The sequence below is a fragment of the Rhipicephalus microplus genome, chromosome 1 (assembly GCF_043290135.1).
Source record: "Rhipicephalus microplus isolate Deutch F79 chromosome 1, USDA_Rmic, whole genome shotgun sequence".
In the NCBI taxonomy this organism is placed as follows: Eukaryota; Metazoa; Arthropoda; class Arachnida; order Ixodida; family Ixodidae; genus Rhipicephalus; species Rhipicephalus microplus.
The window spans coordinates 220,231,452-220,249,139 of NC_134700.1; the positions used below are offsets into that span (position 1 = coordinate 220,231,452).

The 17,688-nt window shown below is 51.0% G+C and overlaps 1 protein-coding gene across 2 annotated transcripts in view; it reads right to left on the reverse strand.

Moving 5' to 3' along the window:
• LOC119159652 (growth factor receptor-bound protein 14) overlaps positions 1-17,688 on the reverse strand; it is a 215,867-nt gene that overhangs the window by 150,449 nt on the left and 47,730 nt on the right. The window contains exon 1 of one of the 2 annotated variants that reach the window (XM_075891405.1): positions 2,104-2,583. The exons of the other annotated variant lie outside the window; for it this stretch is intronic. Coding sequence (XP_075747520.1) covers positions 2,104-2,277 — 174 coding nt within the window. The 5' untranslated portion in view covers positions 2,278-2,583. Of the gene's footprint in view, positions 1-2,103; positions 2,584-17,688 lie in introns of those variants that run through there. 2 annotated transcript variants of the gene reach the window in all.

The following is a 17,688-nucleotide window of genomic DNA, read 5'->3' on the forward strand; positions in this document are numbered from 1 at the left end:
TCATCAATTACTGCCGCATACAGCGCTCAGGTTATTCAGGGTTTATAATCACACTGTATACAGTGATATGCATATGTATTAGGCACTGGACATGCCACTGATCGGTGCACGCAGCCAATCCGATGGAATACCATGCTTTGAATGCAAAAAGACAAGGTCCTCCGACCCCCGACCCCCGACCCCCCCCCCCCCCCCCCCCAAGAAGTGAATTAATTTAAAAAGCAAGGCACCGTCCCATTCATGGCCTATCCCCGAAGGTGGGTTGCGCCAAGGTGTTGAGGAACCAACCAACCAACCCCCCCCCCCCAAAAAAAAAAAAAACCAGTAAACATCAAAATAAACTACAGTCTCGTCAACTAAAGACTATACGCAGCTAGCCCAAAAATATATTCAAAGCATTAACCCGGTCTATCTCCAACTGTAAGTTTCAGAGGGAACAGCCGGCCACAGCAAATACTTAGAGTTTAGTTAACGTTGCAGTGGAAACGCTTTGATAAAAAGAAAGTAAAAAAGAGAGAAACACTTGCGGAGGCAGATGCAAGACTCAACAGTACGAAGGTATATACAAAAGCTCGGAGGTTGTAATCGAACATGCCCGTTTCCTGTCTCGGGTTATTCAACACAACAACTGCTACGGCGTAAACCCTAATGCACAGTTCTAAAAAAAAAAACAATCTAGTAGAGCCGTACGTATACATACGTATACACGTGCATTAACTCCCTTTGAGCGATGCTCCGCTTGTCTCTTTCATCCTTCATTTTTTTTCTTGCTTTCTCTTCTGTATCTCCAGCGTATACATACACTTCATCCGTTTCGCTCAAGACGCGGCGTGCTTATGATGCTTACAAAACGTACAGGTACTTCGCTATATAGCAAACAGAGAATAAACAACTGTACAGGCACGCGTCTCTACAGTTTATAAACAAACCGACCAACTATATGCCGAGGCAGGAGGGCACAGCACGAGCCAATCCTTTGCGAAGCTCGTAAATCTCCGGGAGATCAGCGCGGCCAGCCGACGTCCTCCCTCCCCGACCTCGAGTTCACCTTTACCCGACTCATTCGCAATCTTCTTCGACACCGCGCGAATTTTCGGTGTGGAGAGGGTTCAATTCTGGCGTCGTCCAAGCGCCGCACCGTTCCGGGTTGAAACGCTTTCGGTTCGAACGGACTTCAATAGAGGTCGCTTGCGTTTGTGTATAGATAGCGGCGGTGGCTTTGAGTGCGATACGCAAAGTACAGCGCGGGACACGAGTGAACCACGTGCGATGCTTTCGCTACGCTTTCATGCACTTTCAAACCGAGCGCCCCAATTTTCTGATCATCGTGCGTCGTGTGTCATTTAGCTTCCCATTGTCTTGTTTCTATTTTACACTTGCACCCACTTTGTGTTAGCTTAGCTGTCGCGCTGCTATAGGCTCGAGGGCGCTGGTCCCTGCCACGGCGGTCGCGTTTCAATCAAGGTGAAATGGAACAACCGTGTACTTAGATTTAAGGGCGCGTTAAAGAACCCCAGCTGGTCCGAATTTCCGGAGACCCCACTAGAGAGTCTCTCACATATATCGTAGTTTTGGGACGTGAAACTCGAGCAATCATTTTTTTTTTTTTACACTTACGTTTCAACAAAAAAGCGTACGCGCAGAATCACATAAAAAAAGCGTGCTACCCAGTTCAACAATGGGTAAACTGCCGCATGAAAAGATGAAGAAAAAACGCACCATGCTACAGCTTAAAATTGCTAGCAGCGATAAGCGGTATATCATCAAACCAAATGTACATGGGAGGAGGAGGGGGGGGTTCCAAAGTTCCTCAGCCACGCTCCCATAGTTCTTGGGCCATAGGTGACCTAAGAACTTTTGAACTTTCGGCTTACTTCGTCGACTTGTGAAAACGTTAGAGATAACACGGAGAGATTAGTGCGTTCTTGCGAAATGCGTCAGAATACTCATAAACGTGCGTGCGAGAGATTAAGCCAACCAGAGCAATTCCAACGCACGGCTCGCAATCTGAAGTATATGCAATAAAGCGCGTGCTTCTGCGGCCGTGTTTGTTTGTTGGCGATAAGAAGGAAAAGCTGAGCGATAAAAGGTCAGCCAGCTCACCTCAATTGTGACGGCTGATATGGACACTGGCCGGGAGAGGGGGGTCGACAAGGGGCGAGTAGAAGAAATCGCAGCCGCACTCAAGTACTCCACAAGGCGACGACGATTAGGAGGGCCGATATCGGCAAACGATCGCGTAAGTGGATTGTGGACATCACCGAGTACTGCAAACATCTCTCGAGTCAGCGTGCCAGTGCTCGATGTTTCGTCGCTGACGCACGACAGAGAGCATTGAGCGGAACAGAGGCGACGCTCGTCTGATAACGGTTTCCGCCTCCTCCGAGGAATTCCATCCGCACTTGCGATATACACAAGGCCAGTCGCTTCTTATACGCGGCGGTGATATGCATATGTCTCCAGTTCTGGCCACAGAATATACCGCGCCAGCAATATGCATAAGCCGGTAAATATGCCCGTTTTTTTTTATATAATGAAGAGTTGCTCTCTCTCGAATTCTGGTAGCATAAATATACACACGTGCATCACAAAGGGCTAACAAGAGCAATCTTTCAAAGATGGGAAATGCCATTTAATCTGACACGAGAGAGCACGGCCAATCAATCTCCCTCTCACAAAGTTGTTTTTATTTAACTTTCTCTCTTACTGATATATAAAGTGTATTGTATGTGTTTATATGTTACCACAGTGCCTCCTACTCTTCACTTTTCTTGCCTTTAAATTCGTATACATATTTATGAAAACGGGCATCAACAATCGCATGCTTAAACAAGGACAGAGAGCACGCGGTGTGGTGACCTTATAGATGCTATCCTGTGTTGCCTACAGCACAATGTCGAACGCTCCACCGCGATAAACGCAGAAGGCAAAAACTACTCCCCTGGCCATTTGTGCTTTAGACTTGCAGTTTCGTGGCATAGATCGATCAATCAATCGGTCATTGAATCAATCAATCATTCAATCAATCGATCAATCAATACGCCACATTATCCCCAGTTTTCTATGTCTTACTAAGGTGAAGGTATCGAAGCATAACGTGCCGCTATTCGCAACCGTGTATGACTCTAAGCAGGGAACCCACGCATAATTAAAGGCATCAACACCATATTATGCGTACAGGAAAGGTGTGCACTATAGCTTCACGTTGCTCTTGCCGCGAAATGCGCGCAGTCAACGGAAAAGCCGCGCGGAGACAACAAACGCCAAGACACGCTGCACGAGAGACAAGCAGCCCTCCTGGTCGATGATACAAAATTTACGCGAGAATAACGGAGGTTCCACTTCGCATGCAAACGAGCGAGGCTTATAGCGTCTTCCGGATGAAGTACTTTGCCGAGCCACGACCGCGGTGATAGCCGTGCATGCCTCAAGCGCGAAAGAGACGGAAGGAAACGGTTAGGGCCATGAGGGATCGAGCTTTGGCGCCGGAGAAACAAGTTCGGTGCAGAGCATATTGGTGCCCCAACACAATGGGCTATAATATACGAGTGCCCATACATTACTCTCCGCGAATGGCGGGGTTGCGCAAGAACAGCGCCTTTTACCGCGGTCGTAAACGCGACAGGCAAACGACCGCAGTCAATCATCGCTATAGCCATGTCAATGTTACGCGCGAAAACTGTGATGCACGTGCGCCGGTGTACGTGAGTAGTGTATATATGCCACGCACATGTAAAAGCTGTGCTTGCAAAAGAAGGAAGGAGAAGGAACGGCGTGCAGTTTAGCTATTGTCAGTGGTGGAAGACGTTGAAATGGGCTTCAGACTGAACGACGTATTCTCTATCTTTCTTTCTATCGCCATTCAGGCCCACCTCAACAGGACGTTCTATGCTAGAACGTCCTGTTGAAGCGCGATCTTTGCAAACTATTTTTACTTTGTCATCTCTGCGGCACCTTCTGGCAAGAACGTCGCGCAAGAGCTGCCACAAACGGGAGTGCTGGATGACAAGGACGAAAATGTCACGTGTCTGTACACAGGCTGCGATCGTATACGATTGCAAATAAAAAACAGTGGCGTTGATACGCTATAGAATTCAAAACGCGGCTGCAGTAAACTGCATGTGTCTTGTCCCATATAGGTAGCTTTTGAAAGAAAATCTGTACTTCGTACACTCTAAGCGGCTATATATATGCGGAGGCCGTGAAATGTAGTCACGTTAGTCGTTAAAAAAAGAAACATTATTCCATGGGAAGCTTTATAATGTTACAGCTATAGAGTGAATGTAAGTTGTCATGTACGCATGCCGGCCTAAACCTAGCGAAAACAGGTTTGACCGTCCACTTTCAGTCAACTACCAATCACCCACCGCTCTGCGTATATATATATATATATATATATATATATATATATATATATATATATATATATATATATATATATATATATATATATATATACACGCAGAACTGAAGGCTGGCAACGCCCGCGTTCCCGCGTGCGTATACATGCAGCTCGAGCATGCATGCGCCCACGACCTTGGCTTAATTATGACGCGGCGGCCGTAATTAGCCACGGGCCACGACCTTCGCAGAGGGTCGCCCACAGCGAGCCACGAACCAGCTCAGGTTACTAACTGCGCACCCCCCTCTCCATGTTTGCCCGGTCCCGACAACCACGGACCGTGAAAAGCACAGAGCGGACGTAAACAACGCGCTGGCAAGCGTGGCCGCCCCGCCCCCACTGTATTTCGCATTCTTGCTACCCGAAGATTTCGCCAACGCGTGCGGTGCTGCGAGATGCGGTAGCACGGTCCGGTAAGAGGTATATATAAACGCGGTCTGTAATGCGCAGAGTTGTATACACATTACGTAAAGAGGGCAACCGGTTACAGCTACCCGCTGCGGTGGTTTAGCACTCGACATGCTCCAACGTCGCTCCACCATACGGCGTCTCTCTTAATCGCATCATGATTTCGCGGCGTAAAACTCAACAATTATTATCGTTAAAATCGCTGCAGTCAGAAATGTGACGAGAGTGCGGCTGCTACTGCATACAGTGCTGCCTGCCTCAGATTGTTCAAATTATCTATACCTTACTTTCCTTCGATTACGATGTTTGTCCATATAGAGCCTTCCGTGCCAGATAGCAAAGGTGATCAGTGCCTGCATTTAATGAGCAAGGCTAAAGCACATCCACTAGATCCATGGGCACACAGAAACAAGGTCATATTTGTCAAAAGATAGCGACAAGTTTCACGTGACGTTTGAGTCATCGGTGTTCAGCTCCTGGCGAGCACACGGCTATTCAGCGACGCCAAATGAAACGAGGTGGCGTAAGCAGCAATCGTACAGCACCCAGATAGAGATAGACATGTGCAGACAGAGGTGAAGGGCAAGGCCCCCGAATGAGCTCACAATAATATCAGGAGTTTAACGTGCCGAAACCACGGCATGATTATGAGAGACGCTGTATTGTAGGTCCCCGGCCACTTCGACCGTGCACCTAGGGCTCTTTAACATGCACCCAAATCTGAGCACACGGGCCTACAACATTTTGCCTCCATTGAAAATGCAGTCGGCGCCGTCGGGATTCGATCCCGCGACCTTCGGGTTAGCAGTACAGATCGCCATAACCAATTGACCACCGCGGCGGGGCGTGGAATGTGGTTATAAGATCGCCTAATTAACCTTTTATTCAAAAAGCAAAACTGTTCAATATGTGGGATAGTGAAAGGGATATAACGCTATGTGACGCAGAACACTGCGTCGAGTTACGAGAAGTAGATGCGAAGGCGGCCATTATGCGCCTCCATACACAGGGGAAAAAAGGAAACCTCGTCTCGGGTAGCGTGCCGGGATAGTCATGCAGGAGACAGGGACGAGGAAGTTATGGACGACGGGAAGCCGCTACTGCCAATCACTCGGACGCCAGTGCGATGCATCTTTGATAGGCATGTGTACCGAGGCAGCCAGCATTCCTCTCACGTCTCGGCTGTATACAGTGACCACCCGGGAATTCAACAGTCGGTGCAACGCGCCTCACAATTTACCAGAGTCCGCGCGCATGCATGCATGTTGATTACCACAGGGGGCGATTTCGTCGCTACGGATACCGCCCAAGTCGCGATATGAATGGACGCGTCACGAAGGCCTCGCCTGTCTCCTTGGCCTGTATACGTTCGTCGCATTACTTGTAATTCACACGTGATTCGCATGCATACTAGTGTGCGGGTAGCAAGAACGCGATTAGTGTAAACAAACGTACGGAATACTGTAGTCAGCAGATTCGGCCGGTGAAACGTGTATTCAGCCCAACTAAACCCGACAAGCGTGTTTCAAGAGTGCATTGCCAGAATCCTTAGTTTCTTCGAGAAAATGTAGATTTTCTTGAAGAGAGCAATATACAAAATCTAAAAATCTGTGCTCGCGTGCATGATTGCCACTCAAATACACCTGGTGCTGACTGATGTGCTTTTACACTCAATCTTCAGTGATCCGAGCTCCACCCCACCCACCCCCCCTCTTCCCAACCCGACGCATGCACTGTCCTTTCTTGACATACCTTTCCAAGGAGGCACAACAGACTGCAATCACTCCATCGAAGAAAAATATCTCCGCTTAATTTGCCACCGAATCGGGCAAATTTCTCAGAACCACAGATGCATCTCAAGATAGCTAGACGCATCTGTTGCAAAACAGCTGACGCTGAATACATATCGCTATACTGAACACATACATAATTGGGGCAACTTCGTATAGCTTGGTACTACCGCCGAACGCGCCCCGCCGTGGTGGTCTAGTGGCTAAGGTACTCGGCTGCTGACCCGCAGGTCGCGGGTTCGAATCCCGGCTGCGGCGGCTGCATTTCCGATGGAGGCGGAAATGTCGTAGGCCCGTGTGCTCAGATTTGGGTGCACGTTAAAGAACCCCAGGTGGTCGAAATTTCCGGAGCCCTCCACTACGGCGTCTCTCATAATCATATGGTGGTTTTGGGACGTTAAACCCCACAAATCAATCAATCAATCAATGCCACCGAACGCGAACGTCTTATCAAGAAAAGGTTTCAAGCGTGCCGATCCTTGATCTATAACGTACAGCACTGGACATCCGACTCAGCAGTAGCATTGTTTTTAATGTGTGTGTGCTAGCAGCAGCTGCGGCTACGGCTCGGGTCGTAGTACCCGGCCGCCGCAAACCGCGCGTGAGCACACGCACCGCGCCCTTTATGACGCCGTTCGGCGAGCGTCAGCCGAGCGCGCGGACAGGTAATAAAGCTCCACCTATACAGGAGGGCGAGAGTTTCGGCTTTCCTCCCGTTCGCTGTGGCAATAAATAAACAAACAAATAAATAAGTATTACACGGAAAAGCGTGAAAACATCAACAACAAAATAGCTACGTAAACAGCATCGCGCATCGGCTTGCGTGAGAAACCTTTAAATGTTCATTGATGGGAACGCGAGGCTCCCCGCGGTTCTGACAGGCGCGGCCGGCGTTATGCACGAAGGATAACGTCGCCGCAGCACGCACGATATAAAACTGCGCAAGATTGATCAACGATCGTCTATGAGCGACATACGAAATCACGAAAGAGAACAACAGCGAAATGCAAAGAGGACGAACGTATGAATGCCTGGAGTGTGCAGAATTTGTTTAACGAGTCAAGCAGATGGGAGACAACAATATTGACATTTTCGAAAATGGCTTCCTGGGCAGAGTGAGCTTCAAAAATGTACCGTTGAGGTTGTGCCTTCAGCCTTTGTAGTTCCACGCACGTACAGCCCATCATGGCGGCTTTTTGTTTTTGTTTTGTTTTTTTTTCGCTCCTGTGAAACGTTGCATAGGTGTCACCCGCTACGGTGGTCTAGTGGTTAAGGCACTCGGCTGCTGACCCGCAGGTCTAGGATCGAATCCCGGTCGCACTTTCGATGAAGGCGAGAATGCTTGAAGCCCGTGTGCTTAGATATTTAGGCGCACTTTAAAGAACCCCAAATGGGGGGAATTTCCGAAGCCCTCCATTTCGGCATCTCTCATAATCATGTGGTGCATTTGGGACGTCAAACCCCCAAAAATATTATTATTGGCAGTATAGGTGCTATCGGTGCGAATTGGCGTGGTACAGATTGGCAACCAAGCTTAACCAACGCCACGAATAAGCCCAACAGATGTTTGTCACCCTGCGCCATGACGTCAGCGGAGAAGGTCTAATGGCAGACGCGCGCGACGCGCACGGCTTTCTTTTTCTGTTTCCAGAATCACAGCCTCAAATTAGAGCGCATCCAGGCCTTCCGGGACATCACTGATATTCTCTTTAAGTCGAAAGAATTCTCAGAGCGTTTTCGGCTAGCAAAAAAAAAAGAAAGAAAAAACGGCAGCAATCGCAAATAAAAGATTTCGACAACTCGATGCTGCGCTGGCACCCTCCACGTAACAGGACGTACAAAACACGTTCGGTTTATTAGGCGCGCCGCCAGCTGTCACGAACATCCATTGCCGCGAATGCCTTTACTTCATTTTACTCTCTCTCTCTCTCTTCCCCAAACTATGGTTCCTCGAGAGCATTCAGCCAGCGCGAACTTGAGAAACACTGAGACTACAACACACGCTAAGTGTCCGCGGATGGAAATATGGGGACGTACGTTTGCATCCAGGCCCTTGACAAGGCAAGAACTGCGCACGACGCGGCGTTTTCCCGCCAACAGCGAAGGAGCGATGCCCGCGCAGGCACTTCCAGGACGCCGCCGGCACGCGAGGAACCAAAACACCTCTTTCCACCGTCCTCTCCCTCAGCGACGCGAAAAGAGGGAGACGGAGAGCGGGAAGAAGACGCCCAGCGAAGGAAGGGCGCGCCAGAGGACACTGACACGCCCGGCGGAGCGAGTCCTTCCGCGTTTCCCCAATATCCCCAGCTTTCGGAAAGCGTCGAGTTTCTCCCCAGGATCCCAGATCGAACCGCTGGCGCATTCCCTAGGAAGGCGCTGAGAGTATACGCTCTTCCTTTCCGCAACCCTCGTCGTCTGGCTCGGATACCTTCTTTCCCAGACAAGAAGGGAGAGTAAGAAGGGCGCGCTTCCCGCCACTTCTCGAGTAGCGAGCCGCTTGTTTCAGTCGCACGCGTGCATTTTCTAAAGCCCCTTCCACGCAGAGAAACATTGTTGCGCGCTATGATATGGTCTCCGATGCTCTCGAAGCAGCTGCCACCGCGAAAGAAAAACAAAAGCAGAGACTCAGTAACATGGCGACGTCGAATGCAGCATCTCGCAGAAGTGTTCAGGCACGGCCGCGCCTTTGCAAGGAGCGCAGTCAGGCGCTTGAGAGAAGCCAGACGCACAAGCGTTGCATGAACAAGGGCGACTCGTAACGAGGTTATGCGTACAAAAGCGGCGTGACACAACGTCCCAACTTTTCGCGGCCGCCCAATTGGAGCCCTGCAGCGGGTTCCAAGCCCGCTGCCCGGAAGTACGACAACGCAGCGTCAAATACGGCGCGCCCGAGCTGCAGCCACGCGCGGGTCGATAATGCTGGCGCACCCAGACGTGGTTCCCTTGGCCCGTGAAGAAAGAGGACTGGGGGAGGGGGTGCAGGACGCGCCAGAAGGCCGGTGGCTGGCAGCCGCGGGTCGAGCGACGGGCACCACATTCGATCCTAGCGCCACCCGCCCTTCAGCATCCCCCCCCCCCCCCCCCCGAAAGCGTCCTGCTCCGCTCGAAAGTTGCGTGCAGTGAAGCGTAAGATGCGCCTGCGGCTCGCAGGGAAAACAGCCACGCCATAATGGGACAATACTGGCGATTCAGGGAACGTGTTAACAGAGTGAGTTGTTACAACTTTGCACGAACTTTATCACAAACGCTACAACATGACCCGGCACTGCTCCACCGCGCCCGGCAGCGCTCCTGTGGAGCTGCATCGAACTATTGGAGGTCTTGCGAGACAGGCGAGAAGGCGTGAATTGTAAACGAAAAAATTGGTCTGGGAGCCGAGTGGTGTTTCGTTAGGTATAGACAACATCTTAAAACCAGCACGTCGCAACGATGTCAAAGTAATTGCAGCAAACGTGATCAGGGAAACTTAAGCACGCTCTAATATTTATACGATAACTGGTGTCTTTAACTTGATGCTGCGCGACTAAGCCGCCAATGAAGATGCATATGTCAGAACAGCTGGAATTAAAAAAAAAAATACGGCATCACTTTATGAATGCAAGATTTTACTAACCTTCTCCATTGTTTAAAGATAGCTTTTATTAGTGCAAATGTATTTCTCATGTATAACTCCAAACGGTAGCTGCTTTAGTTTCAGGACGCTCAGTGTTCCCCATGTAAAAACAAACGCGAGAGCATTAATAAAATGACGTATCAATTTAATATTACTGTTGTGGAAGCCATACAGTTGTGGAAAACAATACAGTGCAAACATGTTATAATGTGCTTGTATGGCTTACCAGCGAACTACACACCTACGCGTGTTCCTGCAAAAACCTTCGAATTCGCTTTCATTCTCACGATTCGGAAGAACAGCGGCAGTTTGACGAAAGGCAAACGTCATGTAAGATATTTCGAGCAAACGAACAACCTTTACAATAAGACTATACACGCTGCGCAAATCAGGTGGCCCATTCTGTCGAGCGCGCCACGCAATGACAAGTCCCCTGCGAACTCGAGAATTCGCGCTCGCTTCAGAGCGGATACATATAGCAGCTGTTTCCCACGCGACTGGGCCACACTGCGTGCACGTCTTTCGAAGCCCCCATCGGAGTTCAAGCGTCGAAGCAGGCCCTCATTCGTGTCGCGAAAGATGGGTAAGGCGATTTTCACGGTATACGCGCGCGCTATACAAAAACAAGGAGAAGCGTTAACTTGCGTGATTCCGCGAAAAAAGATTGTGGAACAAAAAGCCGAGAGCCAGACGCCGTAGGTGTACATCGAGTGTGTGCGCGTCCACCTATAACCTTAAGACGACATGACGCTCGGCTGAGCTTCTTGGCAGTGAAAATGAAAGGTCATTAAACAGCGCTAAAGACAGTGCCTCGAATGGATTCGCCAATAAGACCACTTGACGGACAAAGCCATCTTTTTTTTTTTCTCTATCGATGTACTCCTCAATCGTGACGACATCAAGTGAACATCTCTTTTTCATCAATCCCGTCGACGTCACCAACTGTCATTATTCACATTTGTTAAGGCATCCATAAGGCGAGTGTAACCACAATGAAGGGAGTGTAGCCCGAAATTATCTCTTTTTCTGGGGTCACGTTTTATGCTCATAGGCGCTGGCTCGGCGATACTCGCGCTAGAGCGACGCTATACAAAGGCCACACTACAAAGCACGCAGTTCAACGGAACGAGCGCAATCACCCATTTCTTAGCGTTCACGAGCGTTTTGTATGTTTGCACGTATAGATACACCTGGAAATATTGAAAATTTTCTTCCGTTGGTGGGGGGGGGGATGGTCGTAACACCTCAGCCCCCCCCCCCCCCCCACCTTGGCTGCGTCAGTGAGAGAGGGAACGAAGCGGGTGCGGCCAAGTGAGGCCCGCACGGGCGGTCTCCGACGAGAGCGGCGAGTGACACAAAGCCGGCGCCGCTCAGACACACGGCGATGTGCAGTGATGGACGCGGAACGAGGTCGCGCTGCAGCCAACTGTACACAACAGCGCAGCGTGTATTTACTACGACGCTGGCTGGCAGATAGACGCACCCCCCCTCCCCCCCCCCCCCCCCCCTGCCTGCGCTAAATGACAGCCACTCTCCCGTAGCGAAAGGCCGTGCGGCATACTGAGCGCGCAAACACGACAACAATCATGCGTGCTGGAAGGCAGATCGCGGCGGCCTTCCTGGACAAGGCGGCGTAAACAAGTTTTCGTCGGCACGGAACGTTAACTATAATGTCCTGGATAAGGAAGACGCCGTACAAGCGCCGGCTGGTTGCCTAGCTAAGCGCCCTTCTAAATACCCTCTCTTCCCAGTGTAAGTTGATATGCGGAACCGTTAAGTGGCCTTCACTCTCCGCGCTTCGTGCACGTCCGGGCGGCACAGGCAGAGAACCGCTTGCAAGGATGGCATATAATTCTAACGCGCAACAGCGGTCGTTAACGCCTTGAGGTGCGTGTCTTGCGCGTTACGCTGCCAAATTTACGTAAGGGGGAGGAGGACCTCTCGTCGAAGACGGCACCTGATCGCTTCAGACACGCCCGAGTTCACACTATGCGCGAGACCCGTGTCCGGGTGATGCGAATAAGGAAAGCCGCCGGGTGTAACGGTCCTTCGCCACGCGTCCTTCGGCGGAGGGACGAGCGCCCAGAATAGCGGGCCGTCGCGAGACGCAGATTCCGCTCGTGCACGCCGCAAGCTTCTCCTTTTTCTTCTTCCTCGCCCTTCGCGCGTGACACCAGCTCCAGTGAGTGTTGGTCCGGAGGACGACGATAAGGAAGAGATGAAGCGGCGGCTGCCCGCACACTATTCGCGCCAAGCACCAAAACAACCCTCGGGTGGTGTCTGGGTCCTGCTTCGCTGCGCGGCTTCTTTCGGGGCCCCTCTCCGTCCTGTTAGTTGGTAGTTATAGCGCGAGAACAGAACGACGACAAACAGACAAGAAGGACACGAGCGCTCGTGCCCTTCTTGTCTCTTTGTCGTCGTTCTGTTCTCGCGCTATAACTATCGTCACGTCATAGCGACTAGCCCAAGCTGCCACACGTCCTGTTGGTGTTCACACTCCCGCCAAGATTGATCTCTGCCGATCCGCGCGAAGCAACGCGAGGATATTAAAGATAAATCGGCGCTCAATCAGCCGACGCGCCGATCGCGATGCATATATGTGCGTGTCGGGAGTCTAGAGGCAACAGCGTACGCGCTGTTAAAATCCTAGCCCTTACATTACCGCGCGATCAAAGAATAAGCGCAACTCGCATAAGAAACGACAACTCGCACGGCTGCCCCTTTCTTAGTGATGGGGAAACTAAGACGAAAGGCGAGCACGGCGAAGCGATGCGAGTAATCGCTGCAAAGGGTTGGATAACAGGCAGCCAGTGTAAACGATGGTCCGCACCCGGTATACCACGTTCAATCGAGGTAGATAAGACAAAAGTAAACCAAGGAATAGCTAGAGTCAGTGTTAGGCCTGCAAAACGACTAAATCATGTTACTACGATAACAATGCCTTATCACCCCTCCCCTTTATTTCGCATATCCAGGGTTAGGTAAAAGGGTGAAAGAGGAAGCCTACTTAAAAAAAAAGTTTACTAGACAACACCGACGCAAAACCCAACAAACAAACAGGTTCCAGGTATTGAAGATTGATTTGTGGGGTTTAACGTCCCAAAACCACCATATGATTATGAGAGACGCCGTAGTGGAGGACTCCGGAAATTTTGACCACCTGGGGTTCTTTAACGTGCACCCAAATCTGAGCACACGGACCTACGACATTTCCGACTCCATCGGAAATGCAGCCGCCGCAGCCGGAATTCAAACCCGCGACCTGCGGGTCAGCAGCCGAGTACCTTAGCCACTAGACCACCGCGGCGGGGCAGGTATTGAAGATTGCCGAAGCCGCAGTAGCAGCAGATACGACGAATCAAGGTAAGGGTGAAGAATAAACTTCAGCCGCATCGCCAGTCGAGGTCTTCGGGGGTCGTTTCGGCGCCGTCGTGAGGCTAGAGCAAATTTCACGCGTGCACAGAGCCTGCAGCCGATTGAGAAAGGCGATGAGAGCACGCACGAAAGGCGGGCGCGCTTGCCAAAGTGGTTTGTTTACTTGGCGCCAGTTGGCGTACGATAAAAGGGCGCGAGGACTATCAAGACAGAGCACTCGCTCACGCCGCAGAAGACCGGAATAGTAGTGTGTCCTCGCAGAGTGTTCGTGCAATGAAGCAGTGCGCGTATACCGCGGGACGGACGGTCGCACGGTGGACGCGCCGGCAGCTGCCGCACTGCTGGAACCATTAACGGCAGCAAGTCGCATTAAGGGCGCGTCGAAGCGTCGCACGAAATCCAGCTGGACAACGTCTCGCGCGGCCTGACATGTTTAGGCAGAAAAAACACACGTTGCGCGATCTACACAGCACAAAGCGGGCTTCTCCTGTTGAACGCTCTCACCGAGGAGAAGCCAGCTTTGGCGATTTGACGAACTGGTTTCATGAAACAGCGGCGTGTGCAACTCCCGTCTGTGAAAATGAAGGTGAAGACCCCTTTCCGGAGCCCTATCATCTGTTGTCACTCATGCAAAGAAGAGAAGCCACCAGGTAACAAAACACGTGATCAAAGAAGATTATGTTCGTGCATCGGTTATCACACACACACACACACACACACACACACACACACACACACACACACACACACACACACACACACACACACACACACACACACACACACACACACACACACACACACACACAATATTATTAATAATAAATGATACACTGCCAGACTAACTAAATAGTCGGAAATAAAATGTAAAAAACGCTAAGCACGAAAGCAACCCGAGCCCTGCGACATGGCTACAATTCCGACGTTTCTACTCCGCCGTTTCACACCTTGCCTTAAGCACGTGATGCGGAAAAGAGGTCGACGTATATAGTGTGTATAATTAACGATTCCAGTGCTGCCACGCCACATTGATAGTACAGGACGTCGCGTTTGGTTTTGCGAGCTCTGTCGGACTGCGGCGTGCCGACCTTTCCGCGGTACACGCACGCGAGGCGGCGAGGGAAACGCGTGTGCTAAAAGCGGGAGCCACGGGGACAGAGACAAACGACTCGTCCGAGGGGTACTACCGCTGAGCTCGGTATATTATGCAGCGAGACGGCCATACATATAAGGGGCTATAGCAGACACACGGCATGACAAACAACCGGACGAAATCTCCCGGGGAAGGCGCCACTCGCGTCTCTGGTGTGAATATACGCAGTGGAACCACAGAACGTGCGATAATCCGGTGGCTACCGTGGCGGTTGCACATTGCTTTTTTTCTCTAGCAGGCCGATTCATCGTTCTTATCACACACCTATTCGATAGTCACACAATTACGCGTAAGCGTGAGATTGCTTTGCGGTGCAGTGGCGATGGCTGGACTAAAAGAATAGTCATGTGGTTTGCGGCGCGTTTCGGAAAGAAAACTACAACACGTCGTCATTGGGGGGGAAGTGATTTTAAATGTGGGGAATGAAGAGATAAGTGCGTCCCGCAACTGTCTCTCTCAGGGGAGGACACCTCAGCAGCAAAACATGTCGTCGTTGTTGTGCCTTTGTAGGATGCCTAGTGTTCTTCTGGCCGATGCCAAACTTTCACTCGGTAATTGATTGTTATGGCGCTATAGTACATATGTTTTTCAAGGAGCACACTCGCAAGGCGCGAGCTTTGACGTTCCGCGGAGGTTCTCCCCAGCTCACGACGTCGTTAATGGAGATCCGGCAAACACGTACACAATGATATATCGCCGCACTTTGGGGCAGGACGATCCAGCCCCTTCGCACACCCTCACAAGCGTGGTTACTGTTTTCGAGGACTACTCGCGTTAAACAAAGATAATGAATAATTCTTTTCTGTACACGTGCGTTTACTTGAGAAAGACTTGGCGTAAGCTTAGAAACCGAGAACAAAAAAGAGACAGGGAGCCCCGCCGCGGTGGTCTAGTGGCTACGGTACTCGGCTGCTGACCCGCAGGTCGCGGGTTCGATTCCCGACTGCGGCGGCTGCATTTCCGATGGAGGCGGAAATGTTGTAGGCCCGTGTGCTCAGATTTGGGTGCACGTTAAAGAACCCCGGGTGGTCGAAATTTCCGGAGCCCTCCACTACGGCGTCTCTCATATGGTGGTTTTGGGACGTTAAACCCCACAAATCAATCAATCATCAAAAAGAGACAGGGAAAAAAAGTGTCACTGGACGTATTGGTTGGGTGTGTGTGTGATAACTGTTATGCCATGGCCAATCACGTGCAGCACCGCGTGCTGCCTTCGAGAGAGGCGGCACCGATACGGCGGAGGGCATTCGGTATCGTCACTTGGTCGTCCCTGCGGCAGCTAGAAACGAGCGCGCGGCAGGCACCCGCCGGAGGAAGGAAGCGGTCTAGCGAGGGGCGAACGTCGGGGCCGCGGCCTTGCCACAATTGGAGTCGCGCTGGGATCGCGTACGCACAGCCGCGGGGCCATTCCAGCGAGGAGGCGGTTGCCAGTATCTGTACACGTGCGCGAACTATGCGATGCCGGAGGCTCAGCTTGGCTGACCGTGAGAGAGTACCGTTATTGGGCACATCGGAAGTTGTTTCCCTATATACTTCGGCGCCCCGCTTATTCTAAACCGAACATGATGTGTATAACGAGAGAGAGAGCAGAAACATAAGAAAGGTAGATATGTTAACTAGACCACGTCTCGTTTGGTGAGAAGAGGTGAGAAGAGGGAACAGGAAATAAACACTTGAAAAGAGGGAAATAATGAAGTAAATGTGAAAGAGAAAGAGAGAGACATTGCGCGTCACACACACAGTGCAAGGTTTCTCAGTGACGTTACCATGGATCTCACAGTACATCAGCCCAGAAAGCCACACAAGCCCTTCTACAATCTGTACAGCGATGGGTATACCTTGCAAAAGAGTGGTTACTGGACATGGACGGTGGTTGCATTTGTCCATTCTGACTTCTTTCTGAAACGTTTCCTGCGCAATTGGCCCAAAATTCCTTCCATAGCGAAATTTTCTTATTAATGCACTAGTGGGTATCAAGCAAGTGTGCTTGTAGTACAGTTACCCATTGAGTGTTTTGAAAGGCTCTGAACGGCTGCTCTTCTATAGCTTTCGCTGTGACTGTGCTGCGCCTTCCGCGCAGGCCTGGCGTTTTTGTTTTTTTTTTTTCAAAGAGAATGGTATCTTGTCCTCGCGTCCTGTATGCCACATTGCGTGTTTCCCGTGCGCGACCTGTACACAAAAAAGTTACCTGCAGGACGAAGCGTTTCGAAGCGGCCGTTTTAATGCATACTCTACTATAAGATGATATTCGCGAAAGCGTACACGTGTTATTCCATCGACGCCTACGTGAAACATGCACGGCTGCAAATGTCAAAGGTCGTATTTGGTTCATCCGACGAAGCACGGTCGTCGGCCCGGGTGATCGCACTGCACGCACGCATCGACGCTGCTCTGCGGCAGCTCGAGGCAACAACGCAGCGCGAACCTCTGCTACCGCACGAAATGACGTGACCCGAGCCCAGACAGCCGTCGACGCAGGCCCCGACGTGCCCGCGTGTGCCGATCAATTTGGCCGATTGGCCGCCGAAGCGCCACGTGTTCCGATATTGCCCGCTCCCTCGCAGTGCCTGTCACAAGCGAGGTGGTGCAGTGCATGCCGATGGCGGAGAGCCTCGCACGTTTGGTATACGTACAGTCTGATCGTGAAGCGGCGCCACCGATTTGAGCATACCCGGCCGCGTTACACGATGATTAGGACCCGCATATATATCGCTGACAGAAAAGCACGAACAGCTCTTCGGCGGCCGATAAGTCATTCTGAAATCAGCCGACTTCTGCCATCGATATTTAACTTTGTTCCTGTCACTAGAAGTATACTGTGCGTGTGTAAGCGCATCTTAGGCGTGTACACACGCGGTACTTCCATTCCGTATTTCAAAACTGTGGCACTGTGGTGTCGGAGCGAACAAAACGTGGCGTACAATCCACACACATTGCTCTACAAATA